The 18852-nt window shown below is 37.4% G+C and overlaps 4 protein-coding genes across 4 annotated transcripts; 3 read left to right on the forward strand and 1 right to left on the reverse strand.

Annotated features, from left to right (window-relative positions):
- The first annotated feature begins 1451 nt into the window (after positions 1-1451).
- On the forward strand, positions 1452-2656 carry LOC146720054 (uncharacterized). The gene is made up of 3 exons (XM_085489093.1): positions 1452-1840; positions 2036-2155; positions 2239-2656. The coding sequence occupies exons 1-3, from the start codon at positions 1476-1478 to the stop codon at positions 2654-2656; spliced, it is 903 nt and encodes a 300-aa protein (XP_085345219.1). The 5' UTR covers positions 1452-1475.
- Positions 2657-9575: 6919 nt separating this feature from the next.
- Positions 9576-10610, forward strand: LOC146720055 (uncharacterized). Its single transcript, XM_085489094.1, has one exon. It carries the CDS (start codon positions 9576-9578, stop codon positions 10608-10610), a length of 1035 nt encoding a protein of 344 aa, XP_085345220.1.
- A 29-nt stretch (positions 10611-10639) lies between these two features.
- Positions 10640-11548, forward strand: LOC146720056 (uncharacterized). The gene has a single exon (XM_085489095.1). The coding sequence runs from the start codon at positions 10640-10642 to the stop codon at positions 11546-11548; it is 909 nt and encodes a 302-aa protein (XP_085345221.1).
- Positions 11549-12198: 650 nt separating this feature from the next.
- On the reverse strand, positions 12199-14800 carry LOC146720057 (uncharacterized). Its single transcript, XM_085489096.1, has 2 exons — positions 14588-14800; positions 12199-13353 (listed from the first exon to the last, which is right to left on the reverse strand). The coding sequence occupies exons 1-2, from the start codon at positions 14798-14800 to the stop codon at positions 12199-12201; spliced, it is 1368 nt and encodes a 455-aa protein (XP_085345222.1).
- Positions 14801-18852: the final 4052 nt, after the last annotated feature.

Genomic DNA, 18852 nt, shown 5'->3' on the forward strand with positions numbered 1-18852 from the left:
TTTCGGTGAGCCTTTTTGTTCCAGTTTCTCTCTTTCCACACTATTCGCACTGCTTTTTTGAACAGGTTCAGGAAAAATAAATACATCATTATCATCAGTTTCTCTGGTATTTTTTAAACTGGGGCGTTTTGTCGTTTTTTTTTCAGCCGGAGAGTCGTATGCCTCCTCACCTTGTTCAAGCAAAGCGCTAAAGCAAGGCCTATTTATTCCTCCAGTTATTATTTTCGCGAAGGTGGTGGTGGTGATCTGGGAATAGACTCCCTTCTCTTGAACGGGTCCTGTTCTTTATCTCCGGGTTTGTGTTTCATCGTTAACTTTGGTTTGAGTGTATTTTTAGTTTTTTCATTTTTCTCCATTTTTCATCCCACGAGTATGGTAGGAACAAGTATCAAGTGATTCAGAGCCTCCATGATATCACCAAGCCTAGCTACTCTGGGGGGTCGGCAGGTACCCCAGAGGGAACGTTTGCGACCGCGCTGTTTCACGTCTTCGTGGCCAAGCAGCCATCGGCACGTTGCCTTACACCTTGGCTTAAGACGTTTGGTGCATTCTTATTCTGTCCTCTCCTTCCAAACTCATCCGGCAAGGTTGAACCTACCAGGGGCATAGCCCCCGCCGGCATGACTTCGAATGTGTGTTCGCGTCGCATGCCCTAACATGCTCCTTCTCACTCCAATGCGCTCCAATACGTTCGTGTCACCGGAAACAAGATGGCGACTAGATGTTCGCGTCACGTTAGAGCATACTCTAAGGAGCAATTAGGAGCACGCTCTATTTGCCTCACCTTCGAAGGTGGTGCATTTGGGGCTATTTTATCGCGCATGCGTGTGAAGCTTGTACTGTAAACAGTATCCACTGCTCAAGAGTCGGGTAGTCCAATACCTCGCTTTTATTATTCGGCTACGCCGTCACTGTCTTGATATTTCACAATGGAAACTTCTTTTAAGTATTCAGGTAAGAATTTTATATATGATGCTGATTACTTAAATACTCATAATACTTTTTATATTTTTACTTAATTAACTAATAAAATAAATTCTAAGAGATAGATTAAATGATTTTATTCTAAGATAATTTAAATTGCATAAATATTGTACTATATTAATAGTTTTATTTTTCAGCTGTGAAACCTAAACTGGTATCATTAAAATTAATTAAGCCTCCCCAGACTTTTGCGTGTACTTCTGTTGTAACTGCTACAACAAACTCGACACAGTTCCTAACCACAACTGCGCCTTTGGATTCTGTACTGAATAAAATAAGTTTTTCTACAATTCAACCTCAGACTATAATCCACGAGAGTCCTTCTGTTACAGTTCCTGTAACAAGCTCTATGCAGTACACACCTACAACTTTGTCTTCACTAGACTCTTCAATTGTGAATGCTTTACTAAATAAAGCAGGTCCTTCTGAAATTCAGCCTTCAGATTAAAATCCATGAGAGTTCTTCTGTTACGATTCCTGTAACAAGCTTTATGCAGCACACGCCTACAATTGTGTCTTCATTGGACTCTTCAATTATAGACTCAGATAATGAAAAAGAGAATACTTCTGGTGTCAATAATGATGGCTATTTTATTTGGGACTATAAAACCATAATGTTGTTTTTCACAGAGTATGAACAGCATGAAAAAAAATTCCAGAAAAGAAAATATCAAAGTAAAGAGGCTATGTTTCAAGCGATAGCAGAATCCTTCCAAGAAAGAGGTTATGTGAATGCTACTAAAAATCACATGAAAAATAAATTTAAATTGTTGAAGAAGAAATGGGATAAACATATCAAACAGACCATGGGAAAAAATAGTTCTGGAAAAGGCACTAAACCTCTTCCATTTAAAGAGTAAGTTCTATCTTGTGTTTTCTGTATATAATTATATATATGATATTTTTGAATTAAACATTATAATTAATAGTTCAGTCGATTTGTTTCATATTTTTATTTTGTCATTCTTACAATATTCTGTTTTTATTAAGTAGTTAGTATTATATTTAGTATTTAATAAGTAAGTAATAGAATACATATGTATCTTTACAGTGAAATGATAAACTTATTTGGAAAAAGTCACAGTGGAGTGCCATCTTTTGTAGCTGGCCGCAATGGAATGGTTTCTCAAGAAGACATTTTGCAAAAAGTGGTCAGTCAACATTTGTCTCAGTGAGTAATCATCTCCTTAAAATGTTTTTTAATTCATTTCTAGATATATTTTTAGATATAATTTAAAATGTTTTCTATTATAGGAATGTAAATGAAGAACAATCTTCTATTGCACTAGACTCGCCACCTTCGACACCATCTGCAGTTAACAGTCAATCTCAATCAGTAATAGGTAGCAGCAAATCGTCCATGACGGATAGCAGTTGCTCATCTTTAATAAATACAAAAGCAAAAGTACGAGATGGCAAATTGGCGCATACTCTACAATCACTTAAGGAATCCATCTGTGCTGTGCTACAAAGAGAAAGTGATGCCAAACAAGAAACACGTACAAAATACCTGACGGAGCTTAAAAAATGTAATGAATTACAAATAGAACAATTACAATTGCAAAAAGAACGAAATAGTATCTTACAAAGGCAACTTAAGATACTAGAGAGAATAGAAAGTAAAAAATACTCAACACAAGAATTATCAGACGAAGAAGATTATAAGATATAATAAGACTGAAGGTTTACTAAATTATATGTATACATAAGACATTCATAAAGTTTGTTCCTTTGCCTACTTAAAGGAGAAAATGTAGTAAAACACATTTATTAATCTTTTCTACATATAAATTCTGCGAAGTTACACATTTTTCCTGACAAGATCTGTCAGATATAGTAATTATAAAAATAGACACATTGTCTTTTAAAAAATGTTAATAAGATATTATTACAAATTTATAAAATTTATGAACAGTTTATTAAGTTTAATTTTAATTTTGTTAAAAGACAAGTGTGTTGGTTTTTACAATAATTATATCTTAATTAGATCTAATAATTAGATCTTTCATCATTGGGAATAATGTGTAACTCTACAGGATTCAAAGGTAAAAAAAAGCTAATAAATGTACACATTTTCAATCACTTCATTTTTTACTTTATAACCAAAGTTACAAACTTTATGAACATTTCACGTAAATGAAGTTATATGTATTTAAAATTTATATAATTTTGTTAATTTTATTTAAAATTTTTATTTCAAGTTGAAATAACTTTTATTTTATTAAAGTTTATTTTAGTTTTTTATTTATTTATTTTCTGTTATTTTGATAAACAGCGTGACAAAGCTGTATCAAGCTCTGCAAGAGAGGAAAGCTACATTTACTTATTGAGTTCTTTTAGTTGAAAAAAGCTGCATTTATTTATTGAGTTTTTTTAATTGGGAAAAGCTGCATTTACTTATCGAGTTTTTTTTTACATAATAAAGCAGCATTAATTACTTGCAGTCAAGCGTACAAAACGTGATTGAAAATCAAAACTGTCATTTCTTGTTCAATTTACATTTTTTTGTTAATTATCGATAAAAAATCATAATAAAATATATATTTGCATTATGCAGTTATATTTCTCTATTTGTATGAAAAATAGGCGTATATGACAATAAAAGACTGATGTATGGATAAATTTTTAACAAAATTGTTTTATTTGTTGTCTTACATATTACATAAGAATTTATTTTATAAAATTTAATATCAAACTTTAATAATTTTTAATTAAAATGAGCTGAATAGAAGATATATAATCGTAATATTCATAATTATTAATAAATGAAATATATTTGTGTAATCGTTATGGTTATAATCGTTATAATCTTGAAACTATAATTGTACATTGTTTCCTAATTTTTATAACTAAAAAAACATAAATATTTGAAAGCACTTTGATAGTTTTGTACATTAAATACATATCATACATATTTTTAATTGAACGACACAGATTGATACAATGCAGTATGTGATATGACGACGTTGACAACGACACGATATTGATATTTAAAGAAATAATAAACATAATATTTAAATATTAATATTAGAACATAATATTTAAATTTAACGTATAAGACGGGCAACAAGAGCCAAATCGCGGATGACAATGCGTTATCCTAACGAAACTAAATAATTTTTCGTTAGAATTAAATTACCGGTGCACAAGGCACCAAATTTTTACTTGGACACGGCCAAGATTTTAAATATGAAATAATCTCATATTTTGAGATTTAATTTCAATACCCCTTTAACCCCCCTACGGAAAATAAATAAATGAATGCAAGAGAAAAATATAGATCCGAAAATCGCTGAATCGGGAATCGAACCCGAGACCTTTCGCTTGCCGGGCGACTGCTCTTCCAGCTGAGCTATTCAGATCCTTTCGATTCTATACTTTTCTCTGTTATATATATTAATGTTGGTAAACAAACGCATTTTTTAAGCCAGCGTGTATCAAATATAAGAGTTTTAACAAGGCTCTGTAATATAAATATAAATTTAACGTATAAGACGGGCAACAAGAGCCAAATCGCGGATGACAATGCGTTATCCTAACGAAACTAAATAATTTTTCGTTAGAATTAAATTACCGGTGCACGCTGGCTTAAAAAATGCGTTTGTTTACCAACATTAATATATATAACAGAGAAAAGTATAGAATCGAAAGGATCTGAATAGCTCAGCTGGAAGAGCAGTCGCCCGGCAAGCGAAAGGTCTCGGGTTCGATTCCCGATTCAGCGATTTTCGGATCTATATTTTTCTCTTGCATTCATTTATTTATTTTTCGTAGGGGGGTTAAAGGGGTATTGAAATTAAATCTCAAAATATGAGATTATTTCATATTTAAAATCTTGGCCGTGTCCAAGTTAAAATTTGGTGCCTTGTGCACCGGTAATTTAATTCTAACGAAAAATTATTTAGTTTCGTTAGGATAACGCATTGTCATCCGCGATTTGGCTCTTGTTGCCCGTCTTATACGTTAAATTTATATTTATATTACAGAGCCTTGTTAAAACTCTTATATTTGATACACGCTGGCTTAAAAAATGCGTTTGTTTACCAACATTAATATATATAACAGAGAAAAGTATAGAATCGAAAGGATCTGAATAGCTCAGCTGGAAGAGCAGTCGCCCGGCAAGCGAAAGGTCTCGGGTTCGATTCCCGATTCAGCGATTTTCGGATCTATATTTTTCTCTTGCATTCATTTATTTATTTTCCGTAGGGGGGTTAAAGGGGTATTGAAATTAAATCTCAAAATATGAGATTATTTCATATTTAAAATCTTGGCCGTGTCCAAGTAAAAATTTGGTGCCTTGTGCACCGGTAATTTAATTCTAACGAAAAATTATTTAGTTTCGTTAGGATAACGCATTGTCATCCGCGATTTGGCTCTTGTTGCCCGTCTTATACGTTAAATTTATATTTATATTACAGAGCCTTGTTAAAACTCTTATATTTGATACACGCTGGCTTAAAAAATGCGTTTGTTTACCAACATTAATATATGTAACAGAGAAAAGTATAGAATCGAAAGGATCTGAATAGCTCAGCTGGAAGAGCAGTCGCCCGGCAAGCGAAAGGTCTCGGGTTCGATTCCCGATTCAGCGATTTTCGGATCTACATTTTTCTCTTGCATTCATTTATTTATTTTCCGTAGGGGGGTTAAAGGGGTATTGAAATTAAATCTCAAAATATGAGATTATTTCATATTTAAAATCTTGGCCGTGTCCAAGTAAAAATTTGGTGCCTTGTGCACCGGTAATTTAATTCTAACGAAAAATTATTTAGTTTCGTTAGGATAACGCATTGTCATCCGCGATTTGGCTCTTGTTGCCCGTCTTATACGTTAAATTTATATTTATATTACAGAGCCTTGTTAAAACTCTTATATATAATATTTAAACAAATTTATTTGGATACTCTTATTCAAATCATCGTTGAAACAGTTGTCTACATAATTCGTCTATGAGATCGCGACCATGTCGATCATCATCCGGATCTTCATTTCTATCTGCTGCTGGGACATTATGTAACAATACCTGCGCATTTATATCAGCATGGTTGTCGACTTCAGGTTCTTCCATGTGTTTCAAATCATCCAAGTCAGCCAAATTGTGAAGAACGCAGCAAGCGAAGATGAATTTGACGATAAATTGCATATTCCTCAACTTGAGGAAATATAACTGTCTGAAACGTTGTTTCAGTATTCCAAATCCATGCTCAACTGAAATTCTGCATTGACTGTGTATACGATTAAAATTTCTTTGGGCCTGTGTCAAATGTCCATTATCCCGATATGGAGTAATTAATTGGAGAAGGCATGGATATGCAGCATCTCCAAGAAGTATGCTTCCATCTAAAATAAAAGCATGTATATTTAAAATTAACAGCTAAGGCTAAGGCTGCTTTTTGATATTCATTCTGCTAGTTGAAAATCTATATTTTATATTATGTACTACAGATTTATAATACTGGCAGTAAATATCAAAACGTAGCCTATGAAAACATTTACAGTGAAGTATATATTTTAATCATAAATCTTACAGATATGGCAATGCATAGTCAACCACATCTACATACATAGAAATATTGAAAAATGTTTCTTTTTTTAATCTCCTCCGGACTTTCGAATACAGAAACTGTTGACGCATGTCATAAATTTGTATAATCAATAGACTCTTATATTAATCGCTCGTATATCAACGGAAAGGTTTGATCGTTCGAACCGACACACGGCAACATTATCGACCTTGTTCACCATCCCATGTGATAAGAGTCACGCTGTCACGTGTACATTTTATTTACTCCTATTCTTTCGTCGCTCCGATTTGCCGAAACAAACATCCGATCCCGAGAAAGAGAGGATTCCGTGACGAAAACTCGGAACGCTCCCGAAAACCGAGAATCAGATCTCTGCGAACCGTGCTATCGATCAGCTGCAAATACAAGTAAACATATGTTCGTTGCTGTAATCACTTTCCTCTCGGAGCGAGCCTTCACGAGGCTGTACAAGCCACCAGTCGATCAACAATAATTTGAATTAGAGCGACGCCGTCGCTCCTACTGATATCGACAACATTTTTTGGTCCTTCGAGCCGGATCGCTAACGAGAGAAGACGACAAGTCGTGAAGTACATCATCCAATTACATTTTGGCTGACTTTGATCACGACCTACGTTGTTTAACGCAGCAGCCGCCATTCCAATAATGGGTACCACCGCAAAGCTTTTGGAGCAACAGCTCGACCTTGTTAGATCGGTTGCAAATGCCGTATCTAATTTCAAAAAACTCGGCCACGCCAAGATGACGTCCACCGTGGCTGCAAACCGGATGGAACGCGTCAAGGAACAGTTCCGGGAGATTCGCGTCAACAACGCCAAGCTGTTAGTCCTCGCCGAGGCCGCTACGAAGACCACGCATCGATACTTCACCGAGGAGCTGTATCAACAAGCCGAGGTCCAGATGGATGCTGCCCTTGACTACCTAGCCGAATTTGCCATACCTACCATTGCCGCCCCGCACATCAACATCATGGACGCTTCGAACGCAAGTACCGATTATCATCATGGTCCGCGCCCGGTCTCGCGTTTACCGCGAATCGAATTACCGAAATTTGACGGCTTTTTCGAGCGATGGGAAACGTTCCGCGATAGATTTAAAGCAATGGTAATTGACGATCCGATTTTAACAAATGTAGAACGCCTGCATTACTTATGTTCAATCGTTACCGGAACGGCCAGCACTTCGCTGAGTCACTTAGCAGTCACCGATGCGAATATCGAAGTCGCGTGGCAAATCTTATCGTCGCGCTTTGAAAATCAACGTCGAATCGTCAACTCCCATCTTTAAATTTTATTCTCGTTACCGTCGGCAACGCATGAAACCGCGAAAGAGTTGCAGACTCTGCGTGACACCACCAATACCACCGTACAAGCGCTGAAATATCTAAAACGTCCCGTCGATACGTGGGACGATGTTCTCGTGTTCCTCGTTTCGCAAACTCGACAAAGCTTCGAGAAAAGCGTGGGAATTAAAAATGAGCGAATCGCAAAATTTACCGTCCTATTCTCAACTCGACAAATTTTTAGAGTCTCGCATTCGCGCGTTCGAAGTTATCGCCCCGACGAAAAACATCGAGTCAGCCGAGACTACCTCGTCAAAAATTTAATCGGCCAAATCCGTAGCATCACATACAACGGCCGTGAAGTTCGAATGCCCGGTCTGTAAGGGCCATCATCGTTTATTTCAATGTACACAATTTGCCGCTTATACGCCGGAGCGCCGTTTCGAATTTATTAAATCGAACCGCCGTTGTTATAATTGTTTCGCGGCAAACCATGCGTTAAAGGATTGCACCAACAAGCATCGTTGTCGAGAATGTAAGCAAAAGCATCACACTCTCCTTCACCTTGGAAACCACGCAAAGTTACCGTATGCTGAATCGTCACATTCAAAAGAAGAGACGAAAAAAGACCAAGACAAAAACGTTGTCGCTCTTACACACGTTCAATGCCAGCTATTCCCGCCGTTCTGCTCGCTACAGCGCGCGTCCGCGTACATTCCGCGCACGGTCGCTTCATTCCCGCTCGCGCGCTTATCGATCCAGGATCGGCTGTGACACTCATTACGGAGAATCTTGCGCAATTACTCCGTCTTCCTCGAGTAAAGCAAAATTTAAGCGTTACTGGCGTTGGTCAAACAAAAACTTCCGCACGCTACGCAGCAAATATCAAAATTAGTCCCGTAAAAAGTAACAATCCCGCGTATTCGACGACGGCTTTAATATTGTGTTCGCTCGCGGAATACGTGCCACCTCCCGTTGCGTCTCACACTAAGTGGACGCACCTCGACGCCCTCGAATTAGCCGATCCTGATTTCCTGAGTCCTACGCCAATCGATATAATAATTGGAGCCGATATGTATGGAAATATTCATCGCGACGGTTCACACAAGGGAACACCACACGAACCGTTCGCGCAGAATACCGCGTTCGGCTGGATATTCTCTCGGGTCCTACCGTCGAAACCTGCCCCCGCAATTCCGTACCCGCATATCATACTAACATTTCACCTAATCTTGAGCATACCTTAAAACAGTTCTGGGAACTCGAAGATATCCTAGCCCGCGTTCATCCGAGTCCGGAAGACACCCAATGTGAGGAGCATTTTGTGACGACTCACTACCGCACCATGGAAGGACGCTACGTCGTGCGTCTTCCCTTTAGAAATGGCCCGCCTCGCGACCTTGGAGACTCTCGATTCGCCGCGTTGAAGAGTCTCGAACGGCTCGAACGTCGTTTTCGAACCGACCCATCGTTAGCAACGGAATACACCGCATTCCTTACCGAGTACGCAAACCTAGGTCATATGACTAAGATAATTTCCTACCGAATTTCCCGCCCAAGCTCCCGCGTACTACATTCCACACCGTGCCGTGATCCGTGAACATAGCAATACAACCCGACTTCGTGTTGTGTTTAACGCGTCGTGCAACACCGCCATAAATAGCGCTCTTCATGTAGGAGCAAAATTGCAAACCGATCTAGTAGCGGTCGTCCTCCAATGGCGACAACCTCGATTTGCACTATCAGCGGACATCGCCAAAATGTATAGGCAGATTTTAGTACACCCTCTCGATACGAAGTATCAATGCCTCTTATGGCGATCGTCTCCGACGGCTCAGGTCGACGAATACCGACTTCTTACCGTCACTTACGGCACCGCCGCTGCCCCATTCTTGGCCTTGCAAATCTTACGGCAATTAGCCGAGGACGAAGGCTCACAGTTTCCGCTCGCGGTACCGTTTCTATTACAGCAAACGTACGTCGACGACTGTATTTTCGGCGCCGACGACCTTGAAACTGCCAAACAAACACGAGATCAGTTAATTTCGTTGCTATCTCAAGGCTGTTTTCGTTTGCGTAAGTGGGCGAGCAATTGCCCCACGCTCCTTGAAGATCTCGATCCTTCCGACCATGGACTCGCAACCAACAAAGATTTGCACGATCACGATTCCATTAAAATTCTCGGAGTTACCTGGAAACCGGAACACGATATCTTCACCTTTCAAGTTTCGAATTTAATAACAGTCGCGAAAACTAAGCGCGGAATATTATCAGTCATCGCGCAACTCTTCGACCCATTCGGGTGGGTAGCTCCCGTTATCGTAACCGCGAAAATTTTCCTGCAGCATCTCTGGTTGACGAAGTCTGATTGGGATGACGAGCTTCCCGCCGAGATGTTGCGCGAATGGGAAACATTTCAATTGACGTTGCTTCTCCTTGAGCAGTTAACTATTCCGCGCTGGACGCAGTATCATCCGAACAACAGAATTGAATTACACGGATTCGCAGACGCCTCCACGCGAGCGTATGCGGCAGCGCTTTACCTCCGTGTCATTTCGGGCGACGGTTGCATTACCAATACTCTGATCCTCGCTAAGTCTAAAGTCGCGCCGCTCAAAACCATTAGCGTCCCGCGTTTGGAGCTTTGCGCTGCGCTTACTAGCACAACTCATAAATTTCGCTCGTTCTGCTCTTCACCTTCCCGATATCGATTATTGGTGTTGGAGCGTTTCCATGGTCGTCCTCGCTTGGATACGTCAAAGTCCCTCGCGGTGGAAGACGTTTGTCGCGAATAGAGTCTCAAAAATGCAACAGCTTCTTCCCAATGGAAAATGGAATCACGTGCCCACTGCACGACAACCCCGCAGATTGCGCATCTCGCGGTACCGACCCTGCCTCTCTTATTAATCACCAACTTTGGTGGCACGGCCCACCATGGTTATCACATTCGTTCAATCAATGGCCAGTCATATCCGACATCCCGGCAACGCATAGTGAATTACGCGATTCAAAAGCTTGCGCGACATGCTCGGTAAACCATTGGGAGCTTGAATCCCGATTTTCCTCGTGGCCGAAATTACTGCGCGTCACCGCGTATATCCTTCGTTTCGTTCGCAACGCTCCTACCCAGACGAAAACACAATGCGATGCCTCTCAGCACCCGCATGCTCTCCGGTCCGATGAGCTGGTCGCCGCTCATAATTTTTGGATTCGACGGATTCAACTCAATCTATTTGCTGACGACATAGCTCGCCTAAAACAACTACGTTGCGTCTCAAAAACTAGTCCATTTGCTTCGCTTTCTCCTTACATAGACAGAGACAGCTTGTTACGCGTTCGAGGCCGATTAAAGCACGCAAGCCTGTCAGATGACGCTAAACATCCGCTAATTTTAAAATCACATCCATTGGTCCACCTCCTTATCAAACAGATTCATGTTGCGGCCCTACACGCCGGTCCGCAACTCACACTCACGCTCCTGCGACAACAGTATTGGCTAATTCGCGCTCGCGCCACTGTGCGTACCGTCCTCTACCAATGTATTGTGTGCACACGGGAGAATGCACGCGTGCCCGAACAGCTTATGGGCGACCTGCCGGATTTCCGCGTGAACCCGACTTCACGCGCCTTTAATCATACCGGCGTCGATTACGCGGGTCCGTTACTAGTGCGTACGACTAAAGGTCGTGGTCATAAAGCCCAGAAGATTTGCCAATATTTTGTGGAAGTATGAACTTATTACATTCATAATTAATTACTGTATTTTAATCAAATATTTTTATATTTCTTATTCAATTCGGTTAAAATCGTAGATATTTTGTAGATATGAACTGGTAATTATCTATAGTTTCTGTTATCGATATCAGTAGGCGCGACGGCGTCGCTCTAATTCAAATTATTGTTGATCGACTGGTGGCTTGTACAGCCTCGTAAATGCTCGCTCCGAGAGGAAGGTGATTACAGCAACGAACATATGTTTACTTGTATTTGCAGCTGATCGATAGCACGGTTCGCAGAGATCTGATTCTCGGTTTTCGGGAGCGTTCCGAGTTTTCGTCACGGAATCCCCTCTTTCTCGGGATCGGATGTTTGTTTCGGCGAATCGGAGCGACGAAAGAATAGGAGTAAATAAAATGTACACGTGACAGCGTGACTCTTATCACATGGGATGGTGAACAAGGTCGATAATGTTGTCGTGTGTCGGTTCGAACGATCGAACCTTTCCGTTGATATACAAGCGATTAATATAAGAGTCTATTGATTATACAAATTTATGATATGCGTCAACATACCGTCCGCCTCGAATGTGATTGACATTCGATATGAATACAATATTTGCGGTCAATGAAATTTAACGTAAATTTACAATATTCAATCGGACAGTTACAATCCAATGCCGCCCGCCATGGCGGAATGATGTTCGCTATCATTGTTGATGTCGACCGGAAGAAAACAAAGTTTTGTAATGGGGCGCTTGAACTCGGATTCAGCCGTTTTAACAGTAACGACTCGAACGAGCCGATCGCTGCCTGGATGGCATTTAACTATACGCCCAAGCTTCCATCGACTTGGAGGGGCAAGTGGATCGCGAAGTAAGACTAATCTACCGGGTGTGGCTAGAGTTTGTACAGAACGCCATTTAGGGCGTTGTTGTAAGGTATTCAAATACGTATCTTTCCATGCCTTCCAGACGCGTTCGCTTAATTGCTGCACTAGTTGCCAGCGAGATAAACAATTTTCGGCGAGTTCGAGTAAGCTCGGCTCCGGGATCGAGCTTAAGGATGCGCCGATCAAAAAATGACCCGGAGTCAGAGCGGTATAATCGTCTAAAGCGTCGGACACGGAAGCGATGGGACGAAAATTTAAGAAAAGTTCGATACGGCATAGTAATGTGGTTATCTCTTTGAACGTTAAGGTGTGCGTTCCAATAGCGCGTTTAATGTGATGTTTCACAGAGCGTACGGCAGCCTCCCATAGGCCTCCGAATTGCGGCGCAGCGGGAGGTATGAAATGCCATGCAGTATTTTCTTGAGCTATGTAATTTTGAAATGCTGGATCACGCGTGGCTGCATGGTAGGAGGCCGTAAGCTCTTGATCGGCACCTTGAAACGTGGTACCGTGATCGGAGTACATTGCATGCGGAATGCCACGACGTGCGGTAAAACGATGATACGCGGCAAGGAACGACGCGGTAGTATAATCCGATACTGCGTCTAGGTGCAGTGCTTTCGTGGTCATGCATACAAAAATTGCGAGGTAAGCTTTTTGGGCTTTATGACCACGACCTTTAGTCGTACGCACTAGTAACGGACCCGCGTAATCGACGCCGGTATGATTAAAGGCGCGTGAAGTCGGGTTCACGCGGAAATCCGGCAGGTCGCCCATAAGCTGTTCGGGCACGCGTGCATTCTCCCGTGTGCACACAATACATTGGTAGAGGACGGTACGCACAGTGGCGCGAGCGCGAATTAGCCAATACTGTTGTCGCAGGAGCGTGAGTGTGAGTTGCGGACCGGCGTGTAGGGCCGCAACATGAATCTGTTTGATAAGGAGGTGGACCAATAGATGTGATTTTAAAATTAGCGGATGTTTAGCGTCATCTGACAGGCTTGCGTGCTTTAATCGGCCTCGAACGCGTAACAAGCTGTCTCTGTCTATGTAAGGAGAAAGCGAAGCTAATGGACTAGTTTTTGAGACGCAACGTAGTTGTTTTAGGCGAGCTATGTCGTCAGCAAATAGATTGAGTTGAATCCGTCGAATCCAAAAATTATGAGCGGCGACCAGCTCATCGGACCGGAGAGCATGCGGGTGCGAGTGAGAGGCATCGCATTGTGTTTTTGTCTGGGTACGAGCGTTGCGAACGTTATATCACGCATTTTTTGACGCTTTGTTTCAGGATCCTTTTGGTACTGATCACGCACCATCTGAAGTTTTGTTTCAGGATCCTTATGGTACTGATCACGCACCATCTGACGTTTTGTTTCAGAATCCTTATGGTACTGATCACGCATCATCTGACGTTTTGTTTCAGGATCCTTATGGTACTGATCACGCACCATCTGACGTTTTGTTTCAGGATCCTTATGGTACTGATCACGCACCATCTGACGTTTTGTTTCAGGATCCTTATGGTACTGATCATGCATTATCTGACGTTTTGTTTCAGGATCCTTATGGTACTGATCACGCATTATCTGACGTTTTGTTTCAGGATCCTTATGGTACTGATCACGCATTATCTGACGTTTTGTTGCAGGATTCATAAAATATTTTTCTTTGTGAGAAAAAGCATCTTTTTCGATTCGTTTCGAACGCTGTTCCTCAGTTTCCTTACTACGTGCAAGTCTTTTTCTCAGTGCATCCCTCTCTCGTCTTTTCAATGTCTCCAACGGCAGTAGCGTTAATGGAGCAATTGAATCATAGAGGTACGGAAAATGAGTTATTGTTTGTTTTTCAAACATTGCGGACAAATGAGGTCTTAGCAACGATTGATTATACGTCACGATGCAAGGATTTACGCCAAACAGAATAGATGTAACAATCGCAATTGCCATAGGACCACAATTATAACCGTCACCTTGCGACTGAACTTTAGGAAAAACTATTAGATTGTTTTGACAATCATGAAAGGGAAATAATCTGTCCACAAAAATTCGAATTTCTCCATTCAAATTATGTATATTTGCATTACGACTACCTTCATGAGAATCATATATAATAATAGATTTTGCATCGTAATGGCAAGCAACCCAATGTCCACCACCAAAATCACTGTGCAGTATTTGCAAATGCTTCTTCTTTGAATATTCAGTGGAACAATCTGATCGGGAAATATTGTCAACCATACAGGTCGAGGTGCATAATCAGAATTGCTCTCGAGTAGCGCATGGAAACTGTCTATCATCGTTTCCGTCAACCATTCTTTGAAAGCCAAAATATTCTTTTCCTTATTGCCATAATGGAACTTGTGACACTGATGATCCATTTTCAGTTGTTTGGGACAGTTTTAGTTATAGATATACGGCGTTTGGGGCAGCCTTCTAGTGATGCAAGTATCAAATAAGATTTTTCTAATTAGACGCCTAGAGCAGGCGAAAGGTCTGAGATATTGCAGACTAAAATGCTACAAAAGCGAATACTGTTAATTTGGATGTGTAATAGACCCAAAACAAAAATACTTTTTCTAATTGTATAGGCGCCACGGGCAAGCCAAAAATCTGCGCTATTACAGACGAAAACGCTATAATAGCGAATAATTTTAGTTTGGATACGTAATAGGCCGAACAAAATTAATTTTTGTAATTGGATGCAGGCGTCTAGGGCAAGCCAAAATTCAGCGCTATTAGCAGCCGATGTTCTAATTCAGCGCTTATGGCAGCTTTTATACAGCGCCTGAGCAGCCGATTAATTTTTTTTTATTTTTCCGGATCTGTAAAATAAAAAAGTTATATAAATACATTATAAATTATTTTAATAAACATATGCAAAGATTCAAAATTATTACACTAATTAAACAATACTTCAGAAACTGCAGTTAAAAAGAAATGAAATTACATCTGTTCATTTTTCTTTTGTATAGTACTTGTAATTCACGTAATCACATTGACACGTCAAAATAGTATTTATTTATTATTATTGTAAATAAATCATCATTGCAGTAGACCTAAAATTTCTTAAAATTAAAAATCATAATCGAAAATTTGAAGTAAATCTAATTTTTTTTATAAATAGAAATATTCTATTTTTTTTTAATTTATCGATTCTTCACTATATATTTGATTCAATAATCTTACCTCAAGATTTTTATGCACAAAATGATGAATACCAATCGAAGTTAAATGCCTATCTTTGTTTTCCCTTTAAACTAAACAACTTTTGTCTGAAATTTTCCTATATACTTTCGAGATATTTAATAAGTACAAAATTTACTTATGAAATAGGTATTTCTGTACAAACAAGATTTATAAATACAGGATTTACTTACAGATTAAACAAGAATTTTTAAGAGGCATTGATGATTTATTGATAATAAAACTTCCTACGACATTTAAATAAACTTGTTAAATATGCAAGACGAAAAAATGTTTCAAACAAACACCATAGGATTTGAAGAAAGACAGATGATGCTGATATTCATTTGACCTTGCAGAGATCTTGAAAATTCCTGTTAACGTTAACCCACTAAACATGAAATATACATGCAATGTTTCAAATTGTTTCATTTAGATTTCAAATGATACATTTTACGTATTTGTTTTTGATATAATTCATAAATGTTACAATTGAAATATTTCATCATAGTATATATTAAAAATATTTCAAATGAAATATCTCAATTGATATATATTTAAAACATTCCAAAGTTATCGTTTTAGGTATATTTACAAAATAATAGTAAAATAAATATTTATGTACACGATTAGATAATCGCTTACATAATTTGGAAAATGGCAATCACGTATTACATTCAAATTGTGTTTATTTATTATAAATAAATTATTAGAGAGAAATATTGAAAAATATTGAATAACATAATTAGAATACGTTGTATATAAATATTTATATAAATGGTCTTGTTTTAAAATTGTATTATTATTTAAATGCTTAGAATGTATATATTTTGTTATTATATATTTATTTATATATTTATATTTTTTTTATATTGAAAAGATTCATTTTTCTTTTTCCTTTTTTTAAATTAATAAATTTTATTAAATATTTGTTTGCCAATTAAACAAAAATGTAATCGTACACCAGCAATTACTTTTCAAAATATTATTTTTCTTGTGTGTGAATAGTTTCATATAATATCTGGATTGCAAATATATATTGTTAATAATAATAGTTTTGTTGCATATCTATTATGCATATAATTTGGAAATAATATAATTTAATAATTAAAAATTGCAAACAGAATAATATATTCACATATTTATATTTATTATATTATATCTGCACATATTCATATTGATGAGATAATTGTTTATTATATAAAATCATGTGCGTGATAATTAAATATTTTCTATGCAATCAAATTAATAAGGAATATAATGATTTAACATGATTATATTCTAAATCTGTTGGTGAAAACGTTACGTGCAACAAATATATACAATTTAAGTTATTAAAATTTTATTATTTTTGTAAAATATCATTGACTTTGTAGAATACTTGAAAATATTACAATTCTATTTCTTAATAATAAATTAATTAAATTTAATAAAGGAAATAAAACATTTTATCGTGTTCTGATATTGGACTTATTAACCATAGCGTGTAATTAAATATTATAGGTCTACGCTTATTGTGATAAAGCTCTTTGATTGTTAATGCAAAATTAATACCTAATCAAAACATCACATACCAATGCTCAAGCTCGTATGACAATAAAAACAATGATAAATTATTAAATTAAGGCCATGTGTAACGAGCAATACGATATTATTTTATTATTGAGAAGAAAATTCTTAATTTGAAATAATAATTATACAAACGTTTCGAGCTCTACTTGCTCCTCTTCAGTGCGCAAAAAAATAGTGATAATAAATAACGATAATAAATAAATACATAAAATTCTAATAAAAAATCCGCAATACATAGTCAATATAAGTTATATAGTTGAGTCATAGTTAAAACGCAAAATATATTTACAATGAATTGAGACCATTAAAATAGTTCAACAAAGTAAGAACCCAATTAGAAGCAGAATGATTCGTCCGGTTATTCATAAAATATATTAGAATTATTAATAAAAACTTGGAGTGACACTTATACATTACTCCAAATGAACCACTTATCGTTATTTGACGAAAGTCCCTCGATCTGGCAATGATTATGTTCATCCTCTCCAAATTATTTGATATTTGTTAACTGAATTTAAAGAATTTATTCAATTGTAAAATAGGATTCCACTAATGTGTATGTGAAAAAAAGATTAAAAATTATAAATTAAACTAACTACTAAAATATTGAACCTTTATGCTTACAAATTGTTCCGAATAACTTGAGATGACGATGCTTCTAATTGTTGTTGGCCTTATTGTTAGTACTTGACTGTTGTCTAGTCTTTTAAAAAGTCGAATAAATAGGTGTCAGATCTCACAAAATAAACATTTACATAAGTCTAAAAATTCGATATTTCTTCTAGAATGTCGAAATACGCGTTGTTAAGCAATTCGGTGTCTGTGTTATTATTTATACCATAGCCTTTGTTCCTTGATGTGTATCATTTCCGAGATAAGTCTTTTATAATAATTAGATTCAATATCAAGTATTTTAACGTTATCCCAATCAAAAGCATGTTTTTTATCCATAATATGTTCAGAGACCACAGAATGCTTGGAGGAATCAAATTTAATATTATGCATATGCTCTTTTAGTCTAGTGCGTAATTTTCTTTTGGTTTGCCCAACATACGAAGCTTCACAATCCTTACAATTAATTTTGTAGACAACATTATTATTATTGTTATGCACGTTTTTGTCCTTGTGGACTTTAATTAATTTGTTAAGATTATTTAGACAACGGTATCCTACTCTGAAATCTGATTTTTTTATTGTCGATGCTATTGTCTCAGAAATGTTATTAATGTATGGAATGACGAAAAATTTTTTCTTGCTATTATCTTCTGCAATTTCTTTTTTTCTATTGTTGTTAAACTGACCATTGTTTAAAACTCTTCATGGTTACCCTATTCATTTAATCTTTAAAGAAATAAATAAGAGAATAAGAGTTTTAAACAATGGTCAGTTTAACAACAATAGAAAAAAAGAAATTGCAGAAGATAATAACAAGAAAAAATTTTTCGTCATTCCATACATTAATAACATTTCTGAGACATAGCATCGACAATAAAAAATCAGATTTCAGAGTAGGACACCGTTGTCTAAATAATCTTAACAAATTAATTAAAGTCCACAAGGACAAAAACGTGCATAACAATAATAATAATGTTGTCTACAAAATTAATTGTAAGGATTGTGAAGCTTCGTATGTTTGGGCAAACCAAAAGAAAATTACGCACTAGACTAAAAGAGC

This window comes from Nylanderia fulva, unplaced genomic scaffold (genome assembly GCF_048542155.1).
Source record: "Nylanderia fulva isolate GAGA-0341 unplaced genomic scaffold, ASM4854215v1 Scaffold790, whole genome shotgun sequence".
Classification (NCBI taxonomy): domain Eukaryota; kingdom Metazoa; phylum Arthropoda; class Insecta; order Hymenoptera; family Formicidae; genus Nylanderia; species Nylanderia fulva.